The sequence below is a fragment of the Lycorma delicatula genome, chromosome 4 (genome assembly GCF_047948215.1).
Source record: "Lycorma delicatula isolate Av1 chromosome 4, ASM4794821v1, whole genome shotgun sequence".
Classification (NCBI taxonomy): Eukaryota; Metazoa; Arthropoda; class Insecta; order Hemiptera; family Fulgoridae; genus Lycorma; species Lycorma delicatula.
In genome coordinates, this window is record NC_134458.1 from 179,049,072 (window position 1) to 179,069,555 (window position 20,484).

General features: G+C 32.5%; 1 protein-coding gene across 1 annotated transcript in view; it reads right to left on the minus strand.

Moving 5' to 3' along the window:
- Positions 1-14,491, minus strand: part of LOC142324119 (apolipoprotein D-like) — a 111,921-nt gene extending 97,430 nt beyond the window's left edge. The window contains exon 1 of the mRNA XM_075364783.1: positions 14,263-14,491. Coding sequence (XP_075220898.1) covers positions 14,263-14,409 — 147 coding nt within the window. The 5' untranslated portion in view covers positions 14,410-14,491. The remainder of the gene's footprint in view (positions 1-14,262) is intronic.
- Positions 14,492-20,484: the final 5,993 nt, after the last annotated feature.

The window sequence follows — 20,484 nt, forward strand, 5'->3', positions numbered from 1 at the left end:
AAACTTATTCTAAGTCTGAATGTTTTATCAAGGCCAAATTCATATATAAAGTTTAATAAAAATAGATGAGATATTACAGAAATTACGTCCAAAAGACTATATTTTTTATATTAATTTAAAATTTTGTAATAACTAAAAATATCAACGTCTGAACGCCATTTTTAAGCCTTACTGTATCGAATGAATAAAAAACTATAGTGAAAATGACATTTGAACTTTGTACATATATAAAATGTTTTGTTGCTCTATATACACATATACTGAACAAAAAAAATGTTATCGATTCAGCATTTATATTAACCAATGATATGATAACGTTTATTCAATTATTGTCAATTAAAACAATCATACAATAATTATAATATTCAACTGAAATCAAATTTCTAAAGCTCATTATCAAAATAAAATTTAAAATCTGCCTAAGTCTATGGCCTGTAATTCAATGGTATTAAATTTAATACACAGAACAAAAGAAATATTATAATGCATGAAAACAAATAAAAAAAAAATATTATGTTTCATTTAAGACATTTATACCCCTGATTAAATGTTCTACGAAAATTATTTTATGATTTCTGTTAGAAAAAAGACAAATACAGTAATAGTAAAACATTTAATACACCATTATTCTACGGTAGGAATATACTAGCGGTTAAGTAGAACAGTACCTACATACCGGTACAAGAAAACGCAAATACAGTTATGAAGTACCAACCACCGGGAATTACCACTGAGTACCAATGCGGTTCTATGATCAACTAAATTCATTAGGTATACATATAGTCTACGAACTTCAAGGTGTACGATTCCATTTGGCCCACAGACTAAATGTATGAAGTTCAATACAGTACAGGGTTATCATAAAAGAATGGTGCGGTTTCAGTAATTCATAGGAAGATTGTAGGAAAATGTCTAGATGTTATATCGGTATCCCTGAAAGCCTCCAACCCAAAAGTTTGTTTATCAGCAGTTGTAATCACAACGTCAGTTCTTGTATTGTTGTTGCGGTGAGTTTAGCGAGTTACTATGTTCTCGGATAAAGACAAAGCAAAGTGTGTTTTATTGATGGCTGAATTAAAATCCGTAATTTTAGTTCAACGTGCGTTTCGACGTGAATTCGGAAGAGATCCACCACACAAAAATAACATAACACGTTGGTTCAAACAATTCGAAGAAACTGGATCAGTTAAGAAACAGAAATCAACCGGCAGACCAAGTGTACCAGACGAAACGGTTGAACTAATTAGACAATCGGCAATTAGAAGTCCTGGGAAGTCCATCCCCGTCGAATTAGGTATTCCAAAATCAACAGTTCACAAAGTTTTACATAAAAAACTGAAATTACGCGCTTATAAAATCCAGATACTGCAGGAATCCGATGATGGTGTAAAACGTTACAATTTCGCTGTTGAAATGTTGGACAGAATAAGTGAAAACGAATCATTTTTAGACGATATAATTTTTACAGACGAAGCTACATTCCATATGAATGGATGTGTTAACAGACACAATTCACGAATATGGGGCTCTCAAAATCCACACGTAATTATTGAGAAACAACACGATTCGCTAAAAGTTAATGTTTGGTGTGGTGTGATGAAAAATCGTGTAATAGGGCCTTTCTTCTTTGCTTAAAAAACAATTAATGGAGTTGTGTATCTTGACATATTAACCGATTATTGCTTTCCTCAGCCGGATGAACTCGAAAACATTCATCGACTTCATTTTCAACAAGATGGTGCTCCCCCGCACTTCAATGCATCGGTCACGGACGCTTTGAACGAAAAATTTGGAGATCGATGGATAGGCCGGCAAGGACCCATACTTTCCCCTCCATACCTGACACCTTGCGACTTTTTCTTGTGGGGGTACATCAAAAGCGTTGTTTATACACAAAAAATTCGCGACCTAAACCACTTAAAAAACAGGATTAATGAAGCGATGACAACCATTAACGAAGAAATGTTAACCAATGTTTGGAGAGAAGTTGAGTATCGTTTGGACATTTGTCGAGCGACTAAGGGCGCACATATTGAAATTTATTAATTATGTAAAAAAATGTTTGAGACGACAAATATGAAAAATAAAAAACATAAACTGTAAGTAATTCTGTTTTAATTTAAACCATGTTCAAAACCGCACCATTCTTTTATGATAATCCTGTATATTATTCGTATGGTGTATAGGATAAACAAAATTGTGCGTGCACTGAAGAGCTCTTATTATAGGCCTAAGCAAAAAATAATAAATAAAGAATACTACGGTTGTGGGTTTAAAACCCTATAAATCAAGAGTAGTTTATCACTAAATGTTGTAACTCATTCGTATTTTTACGATATGAAACTTCAGCTTCAATTAACCGGAAGAATTCTTTTTATCGAAATCCAAAAAGGTTTTCCAAAGTGTTTTAATAAAAACACATAAACGTTTTAATTCTTGCATCTGGACATACTTTTGTATAATTTATCTCCATCTAGTAAATTAAAAAAAAAAAAAGAATTCGTAACAGCTTTTATTTTAGATATTTAAAAAAAGAAATGTTTCTATAAATGTAGTATAAAATTTTAACTTAATTTTTAGTCTTTGAGGTCTTTTCCTAGAATGCAGCCATACCAAGTACATTCTAACAAAACTTTTATTTTTTTTTTGTAGAGACCAAAAGAAAGTTAAGAGATCTATACATACACTAGCTCGGTTACCCGGGCTTTCGTTGTCTTTTATTTGTTGCAGGATTTATTTGACCAATGCTCTTTCTTTTCTTTGGTAGCATATCGATAAGTTTGAAGGGTACAGAGCCCAACGTTCTAACGCAATATTTCCAAAATTATTAATTTTTCATTATAATTACTTTCCCAAATCTAATTTGTCCTACAATTCGAAAATCATTTATCAATAATCATAGCTTTCCATAGTAACGACTTTATTTTCTTGATGTATTTTTGAAACTTAATCGCGAAGTATGAAATTGAATAAAGGACGCACTGAGAGAGTAAAAAGGGGGATGGGGATAGTTTTTAAAAATGAAATGTAAATAACAATCGACAAAAAAAAATTAAAATTCTTACAGCAGCCTAAGAGCCTTTAAGAAATTATCAATTTCGGTTACATCAGCCTCTAGTTCACAAATTTGCACCTTTCCTCTCTTACGTCCAAAATACTTGAGACTGCCAGCAAATATGTCCCACAAACATCGGGCAATCCTAAACGTCCTTCCGTTCCGTGGTAGAATGATGATTGCAAGTGTGCTATTCGGAATCGACGGCGTGCTCTACGCAAATTCAATAATCGACCTACAAATGAACATCTAGATATGTACCGCAGAGCTAGGGCGGTATGCCGTCGGGTCTTCTTGGCCGCTAAGAGGAATTCGTGGACGAAGTATGTGAACTCCATCTCACGTACTACTCCCACATCTACTGTGTGGAGCAAAATCCATGCAATTTTCCGGTCGCCAGGGCATTCTATTTTCGGTCTTGTCGATGAGGGGGAACTCCTTACATCATCTTCGGCTGTAGCAAATGCTTTAGCGAAATCTTTCCGTTCGGTGTCTCTCACCTCGTCATATAGTAACGACTTTCAGAGATAAAAACCACGGATGGAAGTAATGGCATTGAATATTGGTGTTTCGGTTGGTGAATTGAACACTCCATTCTTACTTAAAGAATTGTTACAAGCACTTAGGAACTCGCGTGACACTTCCCCTGGACCGGACAACGTTCGCCTTTGTATGCTTTCGCACCTTCCTGGCTCAGCACTACAACATCTTTTGAGTATTTACAATGGTTTATTCTCCGGACAAGTCTTTCCGCCTGACTGGTCGGAGGCATTTATTATACCGGTACTAAAGCCTGGCAAAGAGAAACCCGATCCCTTAAGCTACCGCCCCATTTCTTTAACAAGCGTTTTGTGTAAAGTAATGGAGAGGATGGTGAACCGCAGGCTTGCGAGGTACTTAGAGAAACATGGCTTTCTTTCTTCGGAACAGCGTGGTTTCCGGCATGGGAGATCTTCCATTTACCATTTGGTGCCGATGGAGACAGCCATACAAAACACCTTCCTGAACCGCCAACACCTCGTTGCTATTTTTTTCGATATAAAAAAGGCGTACGACACGGCCTGGCGACGTGGCATTCTAGACACCCTTCGGAGGTGGGGGATCACTGGCAACATGCTTGCTTTTATCCGGAGATTCTTGAATCACCGGACGTTTCGTATTCGTGTAGACGATTCACTTTTAGACAGTGTCGTCTCAGAAAATGGGGTACCGCAAGGTAGTGTATTAAGTGCCACCTTGTTTTCTGTGGCCATAAACAGCATTACCACTTGTGTACAGGCTCCTGTCTCTTGTTGTCTTTTCGTTGATGATTTTGTTATTTACGTTGCGAGCCGATCTACACCCACTGCGGAGCGACTGATGCAGAACACTATATTTCGCCTTGAGGCTTGGTCAGGGACTACTGGTTTCACATTTTCACTCGACAAGACGAAATGTGTAGTCTTTTCTCAGCTACGGAACCCTTCTAATCCGCGGGTTTTTCTGAACAGGGAGCTTATTGCTGTCTCTACTTACGTCAGGTTTCTGGGTTTGCTTTTTGATAGCCGTCTTACTTGGGTCACACATATGAGGGATTTGAGGACAAAGTGTTCCAAACTTTTGGATATGATGCGGGTAACACCAACTGGGGGGCCGATCGGTCGTGTATGTTACGTTTTTACTACTCCCTTGTTCGTTCCCGTTTGGATTATGGTTGTGTCGCCCATTCCTCAGCTCGTCAAACCGTACTTAAGATGCTGGACGGTGTGCAACATTCTTTTCTTCGGCTTGCCATGGGTGCGTTTAGATCAAGCCCTATCGCAAGCTTACTTGTAGACAGTGGTGAGCCATCATTTTGGGATAGACGAGACCAGCTCTTGTTATCTTATTTTGCCCGTCTCAGCGGACAGCCGAATTACCCAGCTTTTGGCCCATTTTTTAAGAATCCTAATTTGAGGAAGTATGAGGACCGTCCACGTTGTACTGCGCCTGTGGGTGTCCATACACGAACTCTGCTGCAGCGTATGAATGTTGGCACTCCGTCGTTCTTTCCATCATGTCTGTGCTCGAATCCCCCGTGGAGAATAAACCATGTAAATTTTACGTTTGATCTTACAACGTATGATAAACAATCAACGCCACCTATTGTTTACCAGCAGGTGTTCCAGTTTCTTCTCACCAAGTCGAACCCAGACGTGGTGGTATACACTGATGGGTCGAAGCATGACGGTAACGTTGGTTGTGCTTTTGTTTTCAATGAACAGACTTATATGTTTGGCCTACCCGGTGTTACGAGTGTGTTCACTGCGGAACTACTCGCTGTGGAGAGGGCTCTAAGTATCGTTGGCCCTAAATACAGGAACATTCTTATTTGCAGTGACTCGTACAGTGCTCTCCAGGCGTTGGAAAACCTTTATTCCGGACATCCTGTCGTCGTTGGCATTTATGATAAAATCGCTGAGTTAGAAAAACGAAACAAGGGGGTAGGTTTTTGCTGGATCCCTAACCACGTTGGAATTCTTGGTAATGAGAGGGCGGATTCTGCTGCGAAAGATGCGTGTATTCAGCCTCCTTTCACCACCCGAGCTACTACCTTTGATTTTGTTAAACATATAAAACAATCACTGCGAGCAAGGTGGCAAAGTGGCTGGACGGCTGTCGTCGATAGTAAACTTCGGCGGATTAAAGACTCAGTGTTGCTGTGGGGCTCCTCTTGCAGGAACTCTCGTCGTGAGGAAGTGGTCCTCTGCCGGTTACGGTTGGAGCATACGAGGATCACACACGAATATCTAATGTCGGGAGGAGACCCACCCCTGTGCACACGATGCAACTGCCGCATGACTGTGCACCACATTCTCGTGGACTGCGTATGTTATGCGGCATTGCGTCGTCAGTTTAATATACCCAGCAGCACTCGTGATGTCTTGGGTAATGATGGCAGGGTTTTGGGGCAAATGTTTCTCTTTTTGCATAGTACTGGGTTACTGCAAAGGATTTAATATACTTATATATGTTTTTCTGTAAGGAGAGTTTTTTAATAATTTTAACCTTTATTTTCGATTTGATTTTTTAATTTAATTTTACTATCCGGGGTGAGGATTTTTGCACAACCCATCAGAGTTAGGTAAGTTTTTATACTTTCTTTATTCTATTCTTTTATCTTTAATGTTTTGTCAACTTTGTCTGTGATGTTAGTTTTGGGTTTTATTTTGCCTTCTTGGCTTGTTTTAGTAAATTTTTATTATATAATTAATATTACATTTGGACCTTGTATAGCTTATTATTTCGGAGTTATATTACCCTTTTAATAATACCTACCGGGCGATGATAACGCCAAAGCGTTTTTCGCCCACAAACAGAAAAAATAAAAATAAAAAAGAATTGGGAAGGGGATGTTTCAAAATTCGAAAAATACTGGTTCAATTGAAGTATTAATTGCATAAAACACATTAAAATAAAATATTTCTCTTGTTACACGTTTATTCCAATTATGAGGTGAAACATTTTCTCAGCCTAGTTTAACAAGAAATATTTTATGAATTCATAGCAAAGTGAGAAGAAGAAGCGAAGGGCAACCCGGATGTAAACGGGCATGTAGCTAATGCTAAAATAAAAGGCGAAGCCATATTTAATAAAATAAATTTCAGTAAATCACCGAAATTAAATAATGCTCGATACAATTTCAATATCTAACTTTGAGAAATCACCGTAGTACAAAATGGTTAAAAAACTATATACATGTATACTTCGAACTGACCAATTTTATATACGTATAGGAAGATATAAAGGTTAAAATTAAAGTTAAAGATAAAAATTAAGGAAATGAACTACAAAAATAAAAAAGTGAATCAACCGTTTATTTAGATGATGAAATGGAGTATAATAAATGGCCATTAAACGCGACGTAACGATGAGATCATCAAATGGGTTTTGTTTACCTTAAAACTATTACATATAATTCTACAACAGCCGAAAGAAATATAAACAAATTACGACAATATGGTCAGTACGCCAGACGCATAATTTAAAGAAAAAACAAATTGGTACAAATACTTTCAAATATATATGTGATTAATACAAGTAATAATCACACTATATTTAATTTTAAAGTAAAATTACAATCCAAAATTCTAAGTTAAATTAATAGATTTTAAACAACGACCTAAATACGTAAATAAGAATAATCATACAGTATATCGATATGGTTAGAAAAAGAGATACATTTATTTAGTCACTTCTGTACAATGAACCTACCACGCACTGCCGTTTCTTTTGTTGCGACAGTTATGAAATAGATCCTACGTGTAACCGGAGAATTACATTGTAGTAAAACACGTTCTCAATGTAAAAGAAAATTTTTACCTACGAAATAAAGGTACAAAAATAGATTTTTTGAACTTGGGAACAAAGGAATAAATTTTTTTTAGTAGATAATTTAAAATTATTTATAACTATTACTTTTTTTGTTAAACATTTTTAATACTTCTAAGACCCAAAACTAAAAAATAACCATTTTTTAGATTTTTTTAATCGGACTGTATACTTTTCCGTTAAAAGCTATAGCGGCACTTATCGCTACAGCCGGTAAGCAAAAAATATATATATATATATTGCCGATATTTGAGGTCACGAGTTGTTTTTTTTATAGTAAATAAACAATTAGATCGTTGAAAAAATATACACAACTACAATATTCGCTTATGCATAAACTTCCCTTCATTTCTTTTTAACTAATAACTTAAGAAGAAAAGTAAACAGGGAAGTATGATTAAACTGCTTAAATCATCAAATATTAAAACAATTTTATTACTATAAAAATAACTTTATAATCGTTATGTATTGTGCTATTAAAATTATGGTAAATGCAATAAAATTTTACGCTAACAGATAAAATAACATGAAATATACGCTAAAACAATATTTTATTTTAATCAGGGAAAACCCTAAAAACTTGTTATGTAAAACCCAAAACCCCCTGTACGAAACAAAATAACCAGGGAGATGTTGGTCAAACTGATTCAGGAGATCAAAAAAAAAAAAACGTTCATTTAGACAAATATCCTACCTTGCTTCATTTTCCTGTCCGCCATTTCGCGTTTTTTTAATGAAAATGTCTATTTTAAAAACGGACATGATATTTTAATGAAATTTGGTGTGAATGTACAAACAAAATCTAAAAAAAACCTGATGTGGACACCACATGACTTTCTTGTACGCCTATTACATATACACATTTTTTGCTGCACTTCATTTAAACTTATTTCATTTGAAAGTGAGATACGATCCTCCAATTCTTAAATAAAGTGGATAAACAACTTAATAAAGTGAACTACAACTGCATTCTGGTGGACATTACATTTCTTTGTGGTGTCCGTATCACATTTTATATTAGTTTATATATCAATCTATTTCACGTTGCTCATGTAGTTATGCGATGTAAGTGAGAACACGTCGGATCTGTAACGATGGACACATCGGTTCGAATCCGACTTCATGTACATAATTTTTTTTTAACTTTTTTTAAATTTAAATTACTGATTTATTAATAATTATTAAACTCTGTAAACATTTTTGAATTAAAAGGTACATAAAATTTTATTTCACTAATAACTTCTGATTTTTTTTTAAATCAGAGGTTAATAATTATTAATAAGTCAATATATTTAAATAAAATAAAAAAAGTATATGAAGGCTGATTCGAACCGATATGCCTTCCCCTTGTAAGATCCAAATATTTCATTAATTAAACTTTCATTTGGCTATAATTCTGGAACCAATGAAAATAAGTGCCACTAATATATCGTTGAAAAGTACTAAATGAGGGCTTATTACTAGAGTTAAAGAAAAAATCCCCAAAAAATTGTATTTCGGGCTTTTTTGGACACTTTTGGTTGAGTCGATTGCAATCAAAAGGGGAGGTGCACAACTAGATATTATCAATAATCTAAAATTTCAACGACCAATGACTAATCGTTTTTGAGTTACCCGAGATACAGACGTCACGCCGAAACTAGTCAAAATGGATTCAGGGATGGTCAAAGTGGATATGTCCGTTGAAATATGAAAACCGAAATTTTTCACGATCACAAACTTCCTTTAGTTTGTACAAGGAAGTAAAAATAAACAAGTTTAAAAATTCCAAGACGGCGGCCATTTCAGTTTTTTAATCACTAATATCTCCGTAAATATTAGTTTAAAAAACATAAAATCTTAAGCCTTTTATTGTGATAAAAAGACATCTCATTTTTCATATCGGTTGATGTAAGCTAACTGAATCAAAACTAATATAATTATACATACAAAAATCTAATGTTGTATACGAGTCTGTTATTCTTTCACACAGAAACTATGCAGCCGACTGAAATTAAATTTGGCTTGAATATAGTTTTTATACCTGGAAAGAAGAATATATGACTATCGCCGTTATGAAATGTCTCACAGTTTTAGAAGGCAGACGTTTTAATGGCTTGCGGTAACGACCGAAGTATGTTCTTTGCAGATACTTAACTTTACTATGGCCAAACCGTTGGTCAAAAGCAATTCGGAGACCACTAACAGTATTTTAAATTGAATTTTCTACAAAAAAAAGGTCTTTTGTAAATTTTTGTCTTTTTCAAATTCTCTTACGGTTATCGAGAAAAGTATAAAGGTGTGACGGTGTATGACGAGGTATTTCAACCAACACAACTACTGTGCATGCGACGCGCCACTTCTGGCAAGACCTGTTTCCGATTATTTAACTATTTACTAAGATGAGACCCGACTATTTTGAAACCCGCATACTTCAGATTCCTCAAAGTTTCGAGTTCTCTGCTGACCAAACTGTTGCTCTGAACGACACACCACTGTTACTGCGCATGCGACGCGACTGGCTGTACCTCTCTCCGTTGCTTGACTAAAAAAACATTAAAAAAAGAGAGAAGTACCTCTTCGTGGTGTTTGTAGAGTAACGCTAAGAACTGTTTAAAATAACTTTTTACTCGTACGAAAGAAGGGAAACCAACCAGCTACTGCTACTATTTTAAGATGAGAGCCGACTATTCTGAAACCCGCGTATTTCAGACCGCTCAAAATTTTGAGTCTGTGCTGCCCAAACTGAAGCTCTGAAGAAATTACAATTCACCGATAGTTATTATACATTGAACAGCTTTAATTGTTGTTTTATCAGTTTTATTCTCACAAGCATGAGGATAATTAACATACCGGAGGTCCAGCGGTAGACGGGAAGGCCGAAAAAAGCGAGTGCTGAACGGCTAGTTAGTAATAATTTCTATTTTTAGATGGTGAAAATAGGCAAAAACTTGTCAGAATGCATAAATTTTGCAGTTTAGAGATTTTAACCGTATGTTTACTGTTTATCAACCAGTTTAAACAAATGAGACGTCAGTTTGTTCATAATAAAGCTTAATATTTTATTTGATATAACATAATTTGATAAAACTAATATTAATGCAGCTACAAATTATTAAAAAAATTTAAATGGCCGCTGTCTTGGAAGTTTTGTTCTTATCTGTTTTATAATAGACGTTGTTAAGTGCATGTACACCAAATTTTATTAAAATACCTAACAGATACATTTTTATTAAAATCACACAAAATGGCGGACAGATAGAAAATGAAATAGGGCATTTGTATACGAATCTTTTTTATTATTTTGTTGACCTGAATTAGTTCCTTAAATTTGTCCAACACCTCCCGGGACATTCTGTATAACACTAACTCTACTGTTATGTTAAAAATTAACAAAAATACTATATTTAAGACTATTATTGTTATTAACACTGGCATTATCGCCATCAGTAACTGTAGATCCAATACCCGCAGTTAAAGAGTAATTAATTAAATGTGTTTTCATTTTTTTTTTCTTTCTGATTAGAAAATTTCTTGGAACATCCTCTTTTCAATGCACTATCACTATTTCTCTTCATACTGTATGAAGAGAAATTGGGCCTGTCTTTTTCCGATTAGTGTATCAGCTCGGGGTTGGTTTTTGTGTACACCCAGAGTCCAGAGGGTGGTCCAGAAAATCTATAGAAAAAATTTCCCAAGAGGAAAGAATCGAGGCTAAGCGAAACGGGTGAATGATGATAAAGGGACGCTTTACCCTCATGAAGGACCTCAAAACTAGACAAACAGGAGTACCTCACCCTTTTCCGGCAGAAGTCCATTCCCGATTTGGGGTAGGATATTACTGATCAATCGTCTTATACAGACTATATAAATAAATTGGTTTTCATTCTTATATAAATATCGCACCTTACATACGACTCAAGATTTCTTAATAAGAATCTTCTATTCCCATAATTCTGGGGCATAGTATTATCCAACTGAATATATAAACTGTTTTGCCAAATCCCATATAGAGGGTTATAAAATGCTTAGTTTTTATTTTAAAAAAATATTTAGCCTCCGAATCAGAATAACAGTATCCTGGCTTTCATAATTTGGAAGGTTCTGGGATCAAATCCCTATCGTGTTTGACATTTTTTCACACGTCACAAAATTCATTTCTCATTGTCGCCACCAGTAACTGTAACTAGATCCAATGCTTGCAGTTAAAGAATAATTAAATATATTTTCATATTTTTTCTTTTAGATTAATTAGAAAATTTCATGGGAAATTCTCTTTTCATTGCATTATCATTTTTCCGATATATTTATACATTTTGTAAAAAAAGAAAAACAAAATAAGATTACTTATTTCATTAAATTAGTGCTGCTGTGGGTAGAGTAATATAAATTTATCGTAACAGCTTTTCAGAGAATTTGTTAAAACGTAGTAACACCCGCATAGACCCAACTGATTTATTTTTTATTGAGCAGAAACTATTTTATTTTACATAATTAAAAAAAGGATGATGAAGAGAAAATGTTGTTTAGTTTTTTAAAGGTTTAAGAGAGCTTAATATAAACAACAAACACAACGAAAAGTAAATTTTTAATTCGGAAGAGAGAAAACAACAACCGTTAGGACATTATAAGAAGATTTAAAACACTTCCCTTAAAACCCAACAACGATAACAGCTTTTAAAATGCCATCAGTATCTTCAAAATGGAACCATAATATTTTATTTACATTATATTAAAGCAGATGTTCTTAATCTATTATTCAAGACCAACAAGAAATTCTTAAAAATCAACTTAGGGAAACGTCAAACGACAAGGTCTCCAATAAAATTATGTACGACCTAAAAATTCCTTTACAATTAAGAGAGATGCCTTTTAATTTGATAAAATTAAACAGTCAAAAAAAGTAAAATAATAAATACCCTTGGGTGATCCAATGCTTCCATTGGATGCATTATGGAGAGTGTGTGTGTGTGTCCATTTCCGTACCAGTTCGTATACAGCTTTATACTGTTTTTAAATATAAAAAATTGTTCAAAAAAATATATAAAAACTGACTGCAGGTGTTAAAAAACCTAAAATACTGCGTTACAAAAAAAAATTTAGAAAACAATTTTTAAAATGTTGCACAATTTAAATAAGCAACCTATAAATATTATACACCTTAACAAACGTATTGTAAGTGATGTGAAATGAGATACCATCACTACTATAAAAAAAAAAAAACAATCTCTACTTTCCAGAATAATAAGCCTCACATGCCAAGCTTAATAAGAGAAATGAGGAAGTGGTTTCACTACTGTTCGGCATCATTGTATTCACTGAGCCGAATACAATGATGCACAAGCGCGCGCGCGCTTGCTTACCAAGCCCACCGAAATCCAAGTAATATTCACTTTTACAAGAACAGTTTTCTCAAAATGTTTAGCATAGGGACTGGGTGCATTATGATAATTGTTACTGTTAGAGAAAGCAAATTTTCTTTTTAATTTCTTTTTTAAATCTAAATTTTTATGAAAAAATGTTGTTCCGAATATTTTATCCCTATTTTTTAAATAGCAAAAAATGGAAGCAAAGTGTAGTCAGTTTGGGGGAATGAAGATCGTAATATTTTTTATAAATGTTATGAACTCTTATTTTACAGAATTCGATTGTTATGGCTACGACAAATTTAAAATCATTTCAGGTCAAACAGCAAAAATTGGGGTTATTTTCTATGATAGTAATGGTGTTCATTATCGAGTTAGAAAGTCAGCGAGAAACTACTTCATTCCTCATATGCTTTATATGCTTGTTATACCTAAAAACGGCTGATCATTTTATGGTTAACTACAGTAATAACTCATTGCAGGTTGCATACACCCATTTTTTTACGACAGTTAACATACTTCCATGAAATATTTCTTAATAAAAAGTAATTTTATCTGTGGGTTGTGCATATATTAAATGTTCGTCTTTTTAAGTGAAAGGTCATCGTATTAGAAGTCCAGAAGTAGTTAAATTTTTAAGGAGTAGGTTCACCGACTACAATTTACTGTTAAGTTTTAATTAACAAAGCACACCCTAATGAACGAAGTATATAAAATACGTACAGTCAATTGTTTATTCTTAAATTAAAAAAGTACTTCTGTAACACCAGACAAATTATATGTGATACATAATAATAATAATTAGGATTAAAAAATTCGAACTCTACCGATACAAGGTTAACATGAACGAACTAATTCAACAATTTTAAATAATTTCATTCATTCATTAAAAACATTATTTTCAATTCTAGATAGGTTCAATGTCAACAAAAGTAAGCAAAAATGCAGTCTTGATTTGTGTTTTTTTTTCTTTTTAACGAAATAAAAAGAAAAGGTTACTACGTAGTAATCCGACTTCATATATTTAACGGACAAATTATATTAATAAATATCTACTTACACAAACAATAGAGGCAGCTACCCACGAGCCCCGACCAAACAAAGGTGCACTAAATATTTATACGGCTTCTGGATATAAGACTTCGTAATTCAAATTAGGAACTACTATTTTTTTAATAAAATAAATGATGTAACTGGGATCAATTTTATATTACTGTTTTTTTAATAACTTCAAAAAACAAAAGGAACGTTGTCCGTTAAATTCTACAATTCGCTCGTTTATAAATAATAGCTTTGTGGTTAATAGAACTTCATAATATTTCTTACCTGTTAAATGTAGAATATTTGTATAAATAATGTTAGTTTAAAACCAAGACCAATTAAACAAAATAAAATGTTACGACTGTTTAAAATGCTAGAAAGTAGATTACCGGTAGATATCCCTATCACAAATTTTTGTGGTGTAACATAATAGTTTACATTATAAATAACACCTTTAAAAAACGTTATTACCTTGCTAGGGTCAAAATCTTTCATAGGTGGATAATCAGGACATTTTCCAAATCCAGGTCGTTGTGCTTCCGAAAAATGATTAAAAACACTTAACATAAACACTAAAAAACAAAAATTAATCATATTGTCATCCCTTATTGGTCGCATAATTATGTTAAAATATACAACACCTAACGTATACTAAAACGATAACAGACGCAACAAGACTGATGTTGCTACCAAGTGGTATCCGTATGTTGGGGTGCTGTAGCTACAATAACAGTGCTGCCAGTACTCGATGAAAAAAAAAAAAAATATCCCCGTTATACTTTTTAAAGAACTTTCCCTTTTACAATAATATTGTGCAGTAGAGCATCATTCGTCAAACTGTTACAATTCTGTTTATTTATTATATCTAAATCGGGGCACCTAATAACAACGTACTACTGCTCCATATTCCTTGTAATTTCCTATTATTATTTTTATTTAATTTTATTTTTTCTACCTTTTTTTAATATAAATGAAAACATAAATTCTCTTTTCTGTTATTAGTGTTATTATTTTGTATTGATATGTTAATTAATACTCGTATGATAATTTTTAATTTAGAATGTAAACGAATAAGAAGTAATAAAAAATGTATTTTAAATTACCATCTTGTAATAGCTATTTAAAATAAGTATTATCTTTCTTAATAGTTCAAATTTATAACATAATGGAAAAAATATACAAGATTACTTCAACGCACAATAACAGAACAATATATAGGTATATTTCAACGCACAATAATATAACAGTAATGAATAAAGGAAGCTAATTTAAGTATAGTGTTTTAAAAAATATTTACTTATTATTCTTTTATTAATTTGCAGTGTTTTTAAAAAGAACATCATATATATTCACTAACAATTAATTTTCAAAGTATACAATTTTTTTTGTTTGTTTAATTAATGCAGCCTACGTCAAGTTGTAAGTAACCTAAACTGAATCAAAATTCATTCCACATCATAACACCATTTTAAAGAACAACAACCATACCATTGCTACGAAAATTTAGGAGTTTTCTGTTCTCTTCACCGAGCTAAATATAGTCACATATTATATTAACATACCAAAGTGTAGATGATATTCGCCCAAAAAATGACGCCCTCATTTTATTCAACATAGCGACTGGTTGAGTAATGAACATTTATACTATTAGAAAAAGCAACCCTTCACTGAAAAATATTTTGTTGTGGAAAAAATCCGTTCTGTAAAATGCTTTAACTCGGCATCCCGATCCCCGTAGCGGAAGACACTTGCCTTGTGACGATCCCGGTCGCCACACCAATCTCCCACTCCTTTTACTTTCCCGGCTATAGCTATAACGGCAAAGTAATATAAATCGGTAAAAGAAAAGTTAATTGGTATTTTTTAAGTTTTGTGCCTTAAGGAGACATTAAACAAATTAAAAAAAAAAAAAAAAAATTAAATAATCCGCCAAAAAAATTATTTATTCTAATGCTCCTAAGTCCAAAAAATCTATTTTTGTCAGACGGACGTTTGTGAGGAGTATGTACATACTTACATATTTGGTCTTATATAATTCTGGACCCCACTGACCGATTTTTTTCAAACTTGGTACACAGGTACTTCCTTCGGGGAAAAGAATTTATTGAATTTTTGCAAAAATTGTAAAAGGGGGATGTTTTGGCATAAATAGAGTTTCCGATCTTTACAGGGGCACTTCAACAAAAACTTTGTCTTACGAATTTAAAGTTAACAAGATCACAAATTACCAAAACGTTTTATTTAATATTCACCCCCTTCCCCAAAAATTACTTTATATAAATTTTTCTTTTTCTAGCTATATCTTGCTTCAGAAAAGGAGTTAACGGGAGTATTTTTTCATCTACATTTTTTCTATATCAATAGGTCTTCAAACCACTATAACAATATTTTACCCAACCCATTAAATGGTCTGTTCTAACAAAAAATATTTTTTATTAAAAAAAAATGTAATTTACTTAAAATTTAAATCAATATTATCCATTAATATAATATTATCCATTAAATATAATAGTTATCCATTACGTTTAAAATGTAAAAAACTTAATTTAATTGTAAAATTAGAAATAATTATTTTTACATAAAAATGTGAAAAAATAATTCATAATTTTAGTTATTGTTTTTCAATAAAAAGGAATTATTTTATCATAAAGATACAAATCGAGCAACAATTATTAAAAACCAGAAAATATTTTTTTTTTTAAATTAATTTCAGAACGTAGGCGGGAAAGTTATGCAATTCATTGACAGTTTTTTTTGCACTGTGTTCCTGTCACCGTACGCTCGACGACATGAAAACGCAGCGTTCTATAAGCAACACTTATTTGTACTCTTCTAGAAAAGAAGAGGTTATTAATTCGACTGTATTAGGTAGATTTGATAAGAAAGCTACCTATTGTAATGGGTAACATGATTCGACTTCGGGAAAATTTCGACTTATCTTCGAGTTTTACATCCCACATCCCCAAACCCGAAAACCACCATCAGCTCAAAAGTTTATATATATATATATATATATATATATATATAAACCAAGCGAAATATATATATATATACATATTTCGCTTTCTTTTGGATACGATAACTGCCGTAATTTTGTGCCAATCACTTTCAAATTGATACATAAAATGTAACGATCCAAAATCTCGGTCGACTTCGTTAACGGCCAAAATCGGACCACGGGGTAGCTTTTTCGAAAAAGAAAATATTGCTATAAATTTTTTATTAAGGAAAATAACGAATTCGGTTAAAGTTCCTACGATTCTTTGGGTAAGGGCCTAAAACTTATCTAAGTAATATTTTTTGATATAACCAACCATTGGCCCAGGGAAAAAAATGGGGTTTTGAAGATAAAAAAAAATCATACCTCCCTTAATAGGTACAGTATCGAATCGGTTTAATGTGGTCGTTAGTCCTCTAAACATCACCTAAAACTTTTGTCTGAAACAAATTTTGATATAACCAACTCTTACGGCAAAGGATGACCTAATTTTGCTGGAATTGTAAGATGGGGCTTGTCGTATGACAAACATGTGAAACTTTTTTTCACATGCAACAATTATCGTATTGAGTAAATTTAAAGTTTTTCTTAATTTTACACAGCTTACACTTTAATATCAACATATCACTTTATATTTAAACGACTTGAAAATAATGACGTGATATTTAATAATTAAAGCTCTGATAAACATCAGAGCTTATATTACAGTAAACAATCTAATATAAACGAGTTCGTGGTTTTAAATGGACTTTTATTCAAAATCAGTAAAAGATCTTTTACAACTATAAATAAATTATTGTTTTTACTTTTACGTAAAATATTTATTTTTCGAATCAAATGATTTATCCAATTTTAAGGGGTTGTAAATGGGTAAACCCCCCCCCCCCCAAATTACAAAATAGTTTATTTCATTATATTTTTGGAGATTCTAATGTTTTAGGTAGATTTCATAAGAAAGCTATTTATTGTAATGGGTACCATGATTCGAATTTCGGAAAATTTCGACATATCTTCGCATTTCACATCACCCCAAAACCACCGTCAGCTCAAAAGTTGACACGATAACTGCCGTAATTTTGCGCCAATCACTTTCAAATTGTTGCTTACAAATAACTCGTCAGAAAATCTCGGTCGAGTTCGTTAACGGCCGGCCAAAATCGGACCATGGGAATGGAAATGAGGGCTTTTTCGAAAAAAAAACAAAATATCGCTATAACTTTCTTATGAAGTAAAATATCGAATTCATTTGAAGTTCCTACTATTTTTTTCATAAGAGCCTAAAACTTATGCAAGTAAAGATTTTTGATATCACCAACCACCGGCCCAGGGGGGTTGAAAAAATTTGGTTTTGAAGACAAAAACATCATACCTATCTTAATACGCACAGTATCGAATCGGTTTAAAGTGGTCATTAGTCCTCTAAACATCACCTAAAACCTTTGTCCGTAACAATTTTTGATATGACCAATCCTTATGGTAAGAAATGACCAAACTTTGCTAGAATTGTAAGAAGATGGGCTTGTCTTATGCTAAACATGTGAAACTTTTTTCACATGCAACCATTGTCGTATTGAGTAAATTTGAAGTTTTCCTTAATTTTAAGGTGGAAATCTTTTTTATCCCCGACTTAGCACCGGTGAAATCTACCTCCGCCTTAACGGCTTGCCAAAGGGATTTGTTTTTTAACGTGTTACACAATATCACTGACGTTAGTAATCAGATTTTGATAATTTGTTTTAATCAAAAGGGTGTACTTTCGAAATCGTCCCATATAAGTTTTAACAAAATTCGATGATAATCGTAGGAAAAATATATAAAAAAAAAGATTTTTTAATGGATGTTAAGGAACTACCTCCGACTTTTGATAATTTTTTTTAATCCAAAGAGTATACTTTCGGAATGGTCCCATATAAATTTTAACCAAATCCGATGATAATCTTAGGAAAAATATTTAAAAAAACAAGATTTTTTAATAGATGTTATGTAATAACTCAAAGTTAGTAAACCGATTTTGATAATTTTATTTTTTTAATCCTAAGAGTGTACTTTCGGAATGGTCCCATATAAATTTTAACCAAATCCGATGATAATCTTAGGAATAAAACAAAAAAAAAAAAACAATTTTTAATGCATGTTACGCAATATCTCCGACGTTAGTAAACTGATTTTCATATTTTTTTTTTAATCCTAAGAGTATATTTTCGGAATGGTCCTATATAAAGTTAACCAAATCCTATGATAATCTTGGGAAAAATACCAAAAAACCGAACGGCTCGACACCCTTAGCCACTTACCGCTCCACCAGTACCGTGGTTTGCTCTGTTCCCTGTACGACTAGGATAATAATAACAGTCTATATTATCGATGATTAGTCTCCGTGGAAATATTCACGCATTTCTTTCTTTAGTTTTCTTCCTTAAACAATCATTCCTTTTTTTTATGCAAAAGCGGCAGTAAAAGTTATCGTTACGTTCTGAAAAACTGAACAGTTCTTTACGTTACCTTCTCAGGCCGTTTTTCAAATCCCCTACGCTGAGCTGCTAGACGTTTTTTGAATTTTTTAAGCTTTCTAGTTTTCTTAAGATTATAAATTTCCCTGGTACCAAGTTTGAGTTTTCTAGAGTACCTAAAAATCATGTAGCATTTTTTTTTTTTAAATTGCGTATCACTTTTTAATATAATAAACTCGGTAATAAACAACTCGATGTAAAATAAAGATTTATTAAAAACATAAAAATGAATTAAAAAAAGTAAATATAATTAAAATTAATTTTTCTTTAAATTTTTGAGTCGGCGTTATATGAATGTTTATTAAATTGTTAGTTATTGTTTTTAACTTGATTCAAATAAGCCAAAATGTAAGAAAGAACTGTAACAGTATTACATAAATTACGTTTTAAGCAGTTTTATTTTTTTTTAAAGTTCATCTTTTTCATTTTTTTTTTACTATCAGCCAAAAATAAAGACATGTAGTAGTATTTTACTTTTAATTAGTTTTAATTAACTTTTCCACTCATTTTTTTAATGAAAAAATTGTAATAATATTTTTTTTTTTACGTACCGTAAATTAGAAGTAAAAAAGAAGACAATGTATTTTTTATATTACTTAAATAAGACACGCATTAAAAATATTTCGAAATTCACTGTAGGTTACTCATGCACAATATTAAATTAACATATTTAAGAAGGCATAATATTCTCACTGATGTGGTATGATTTCCGTTTCCACAGCCATAAACCAGAAAGTAGGACTTAGTCTACACACAACAATATTATATAAAATATGATATATTAACATAAAATATGGTTAACATAACAACAATATTTTTTTTTTTTTTGCATAACCGTAGCTAATTTAAAATTAAATTATGAGAAATTGGTAGGCCGATAATTATGTAGCAAGCTGGGTATGAAACCGATTCTATTTCAATTCTCACCACTCTGGCATCTTATTAACCTATTATTTCCAATCATATCATTTTATCATTAAACTAAGAACAATGCACACAGCAAAAGTGTAGTTCTCCGTTATCCTCCCCGCCCCGCAGTCTCCCCGAATGTCGTTACTCCACGATTTATATTACATTTATTGCTGCACGTAAAGAAGAATATATTAACGAAAGTATACCTCAAGTTTAAGTTCATTCCTGTCTAAGTTTAAATTAAGTTAAAGATTAAAATTAAAGTTTAAGTAA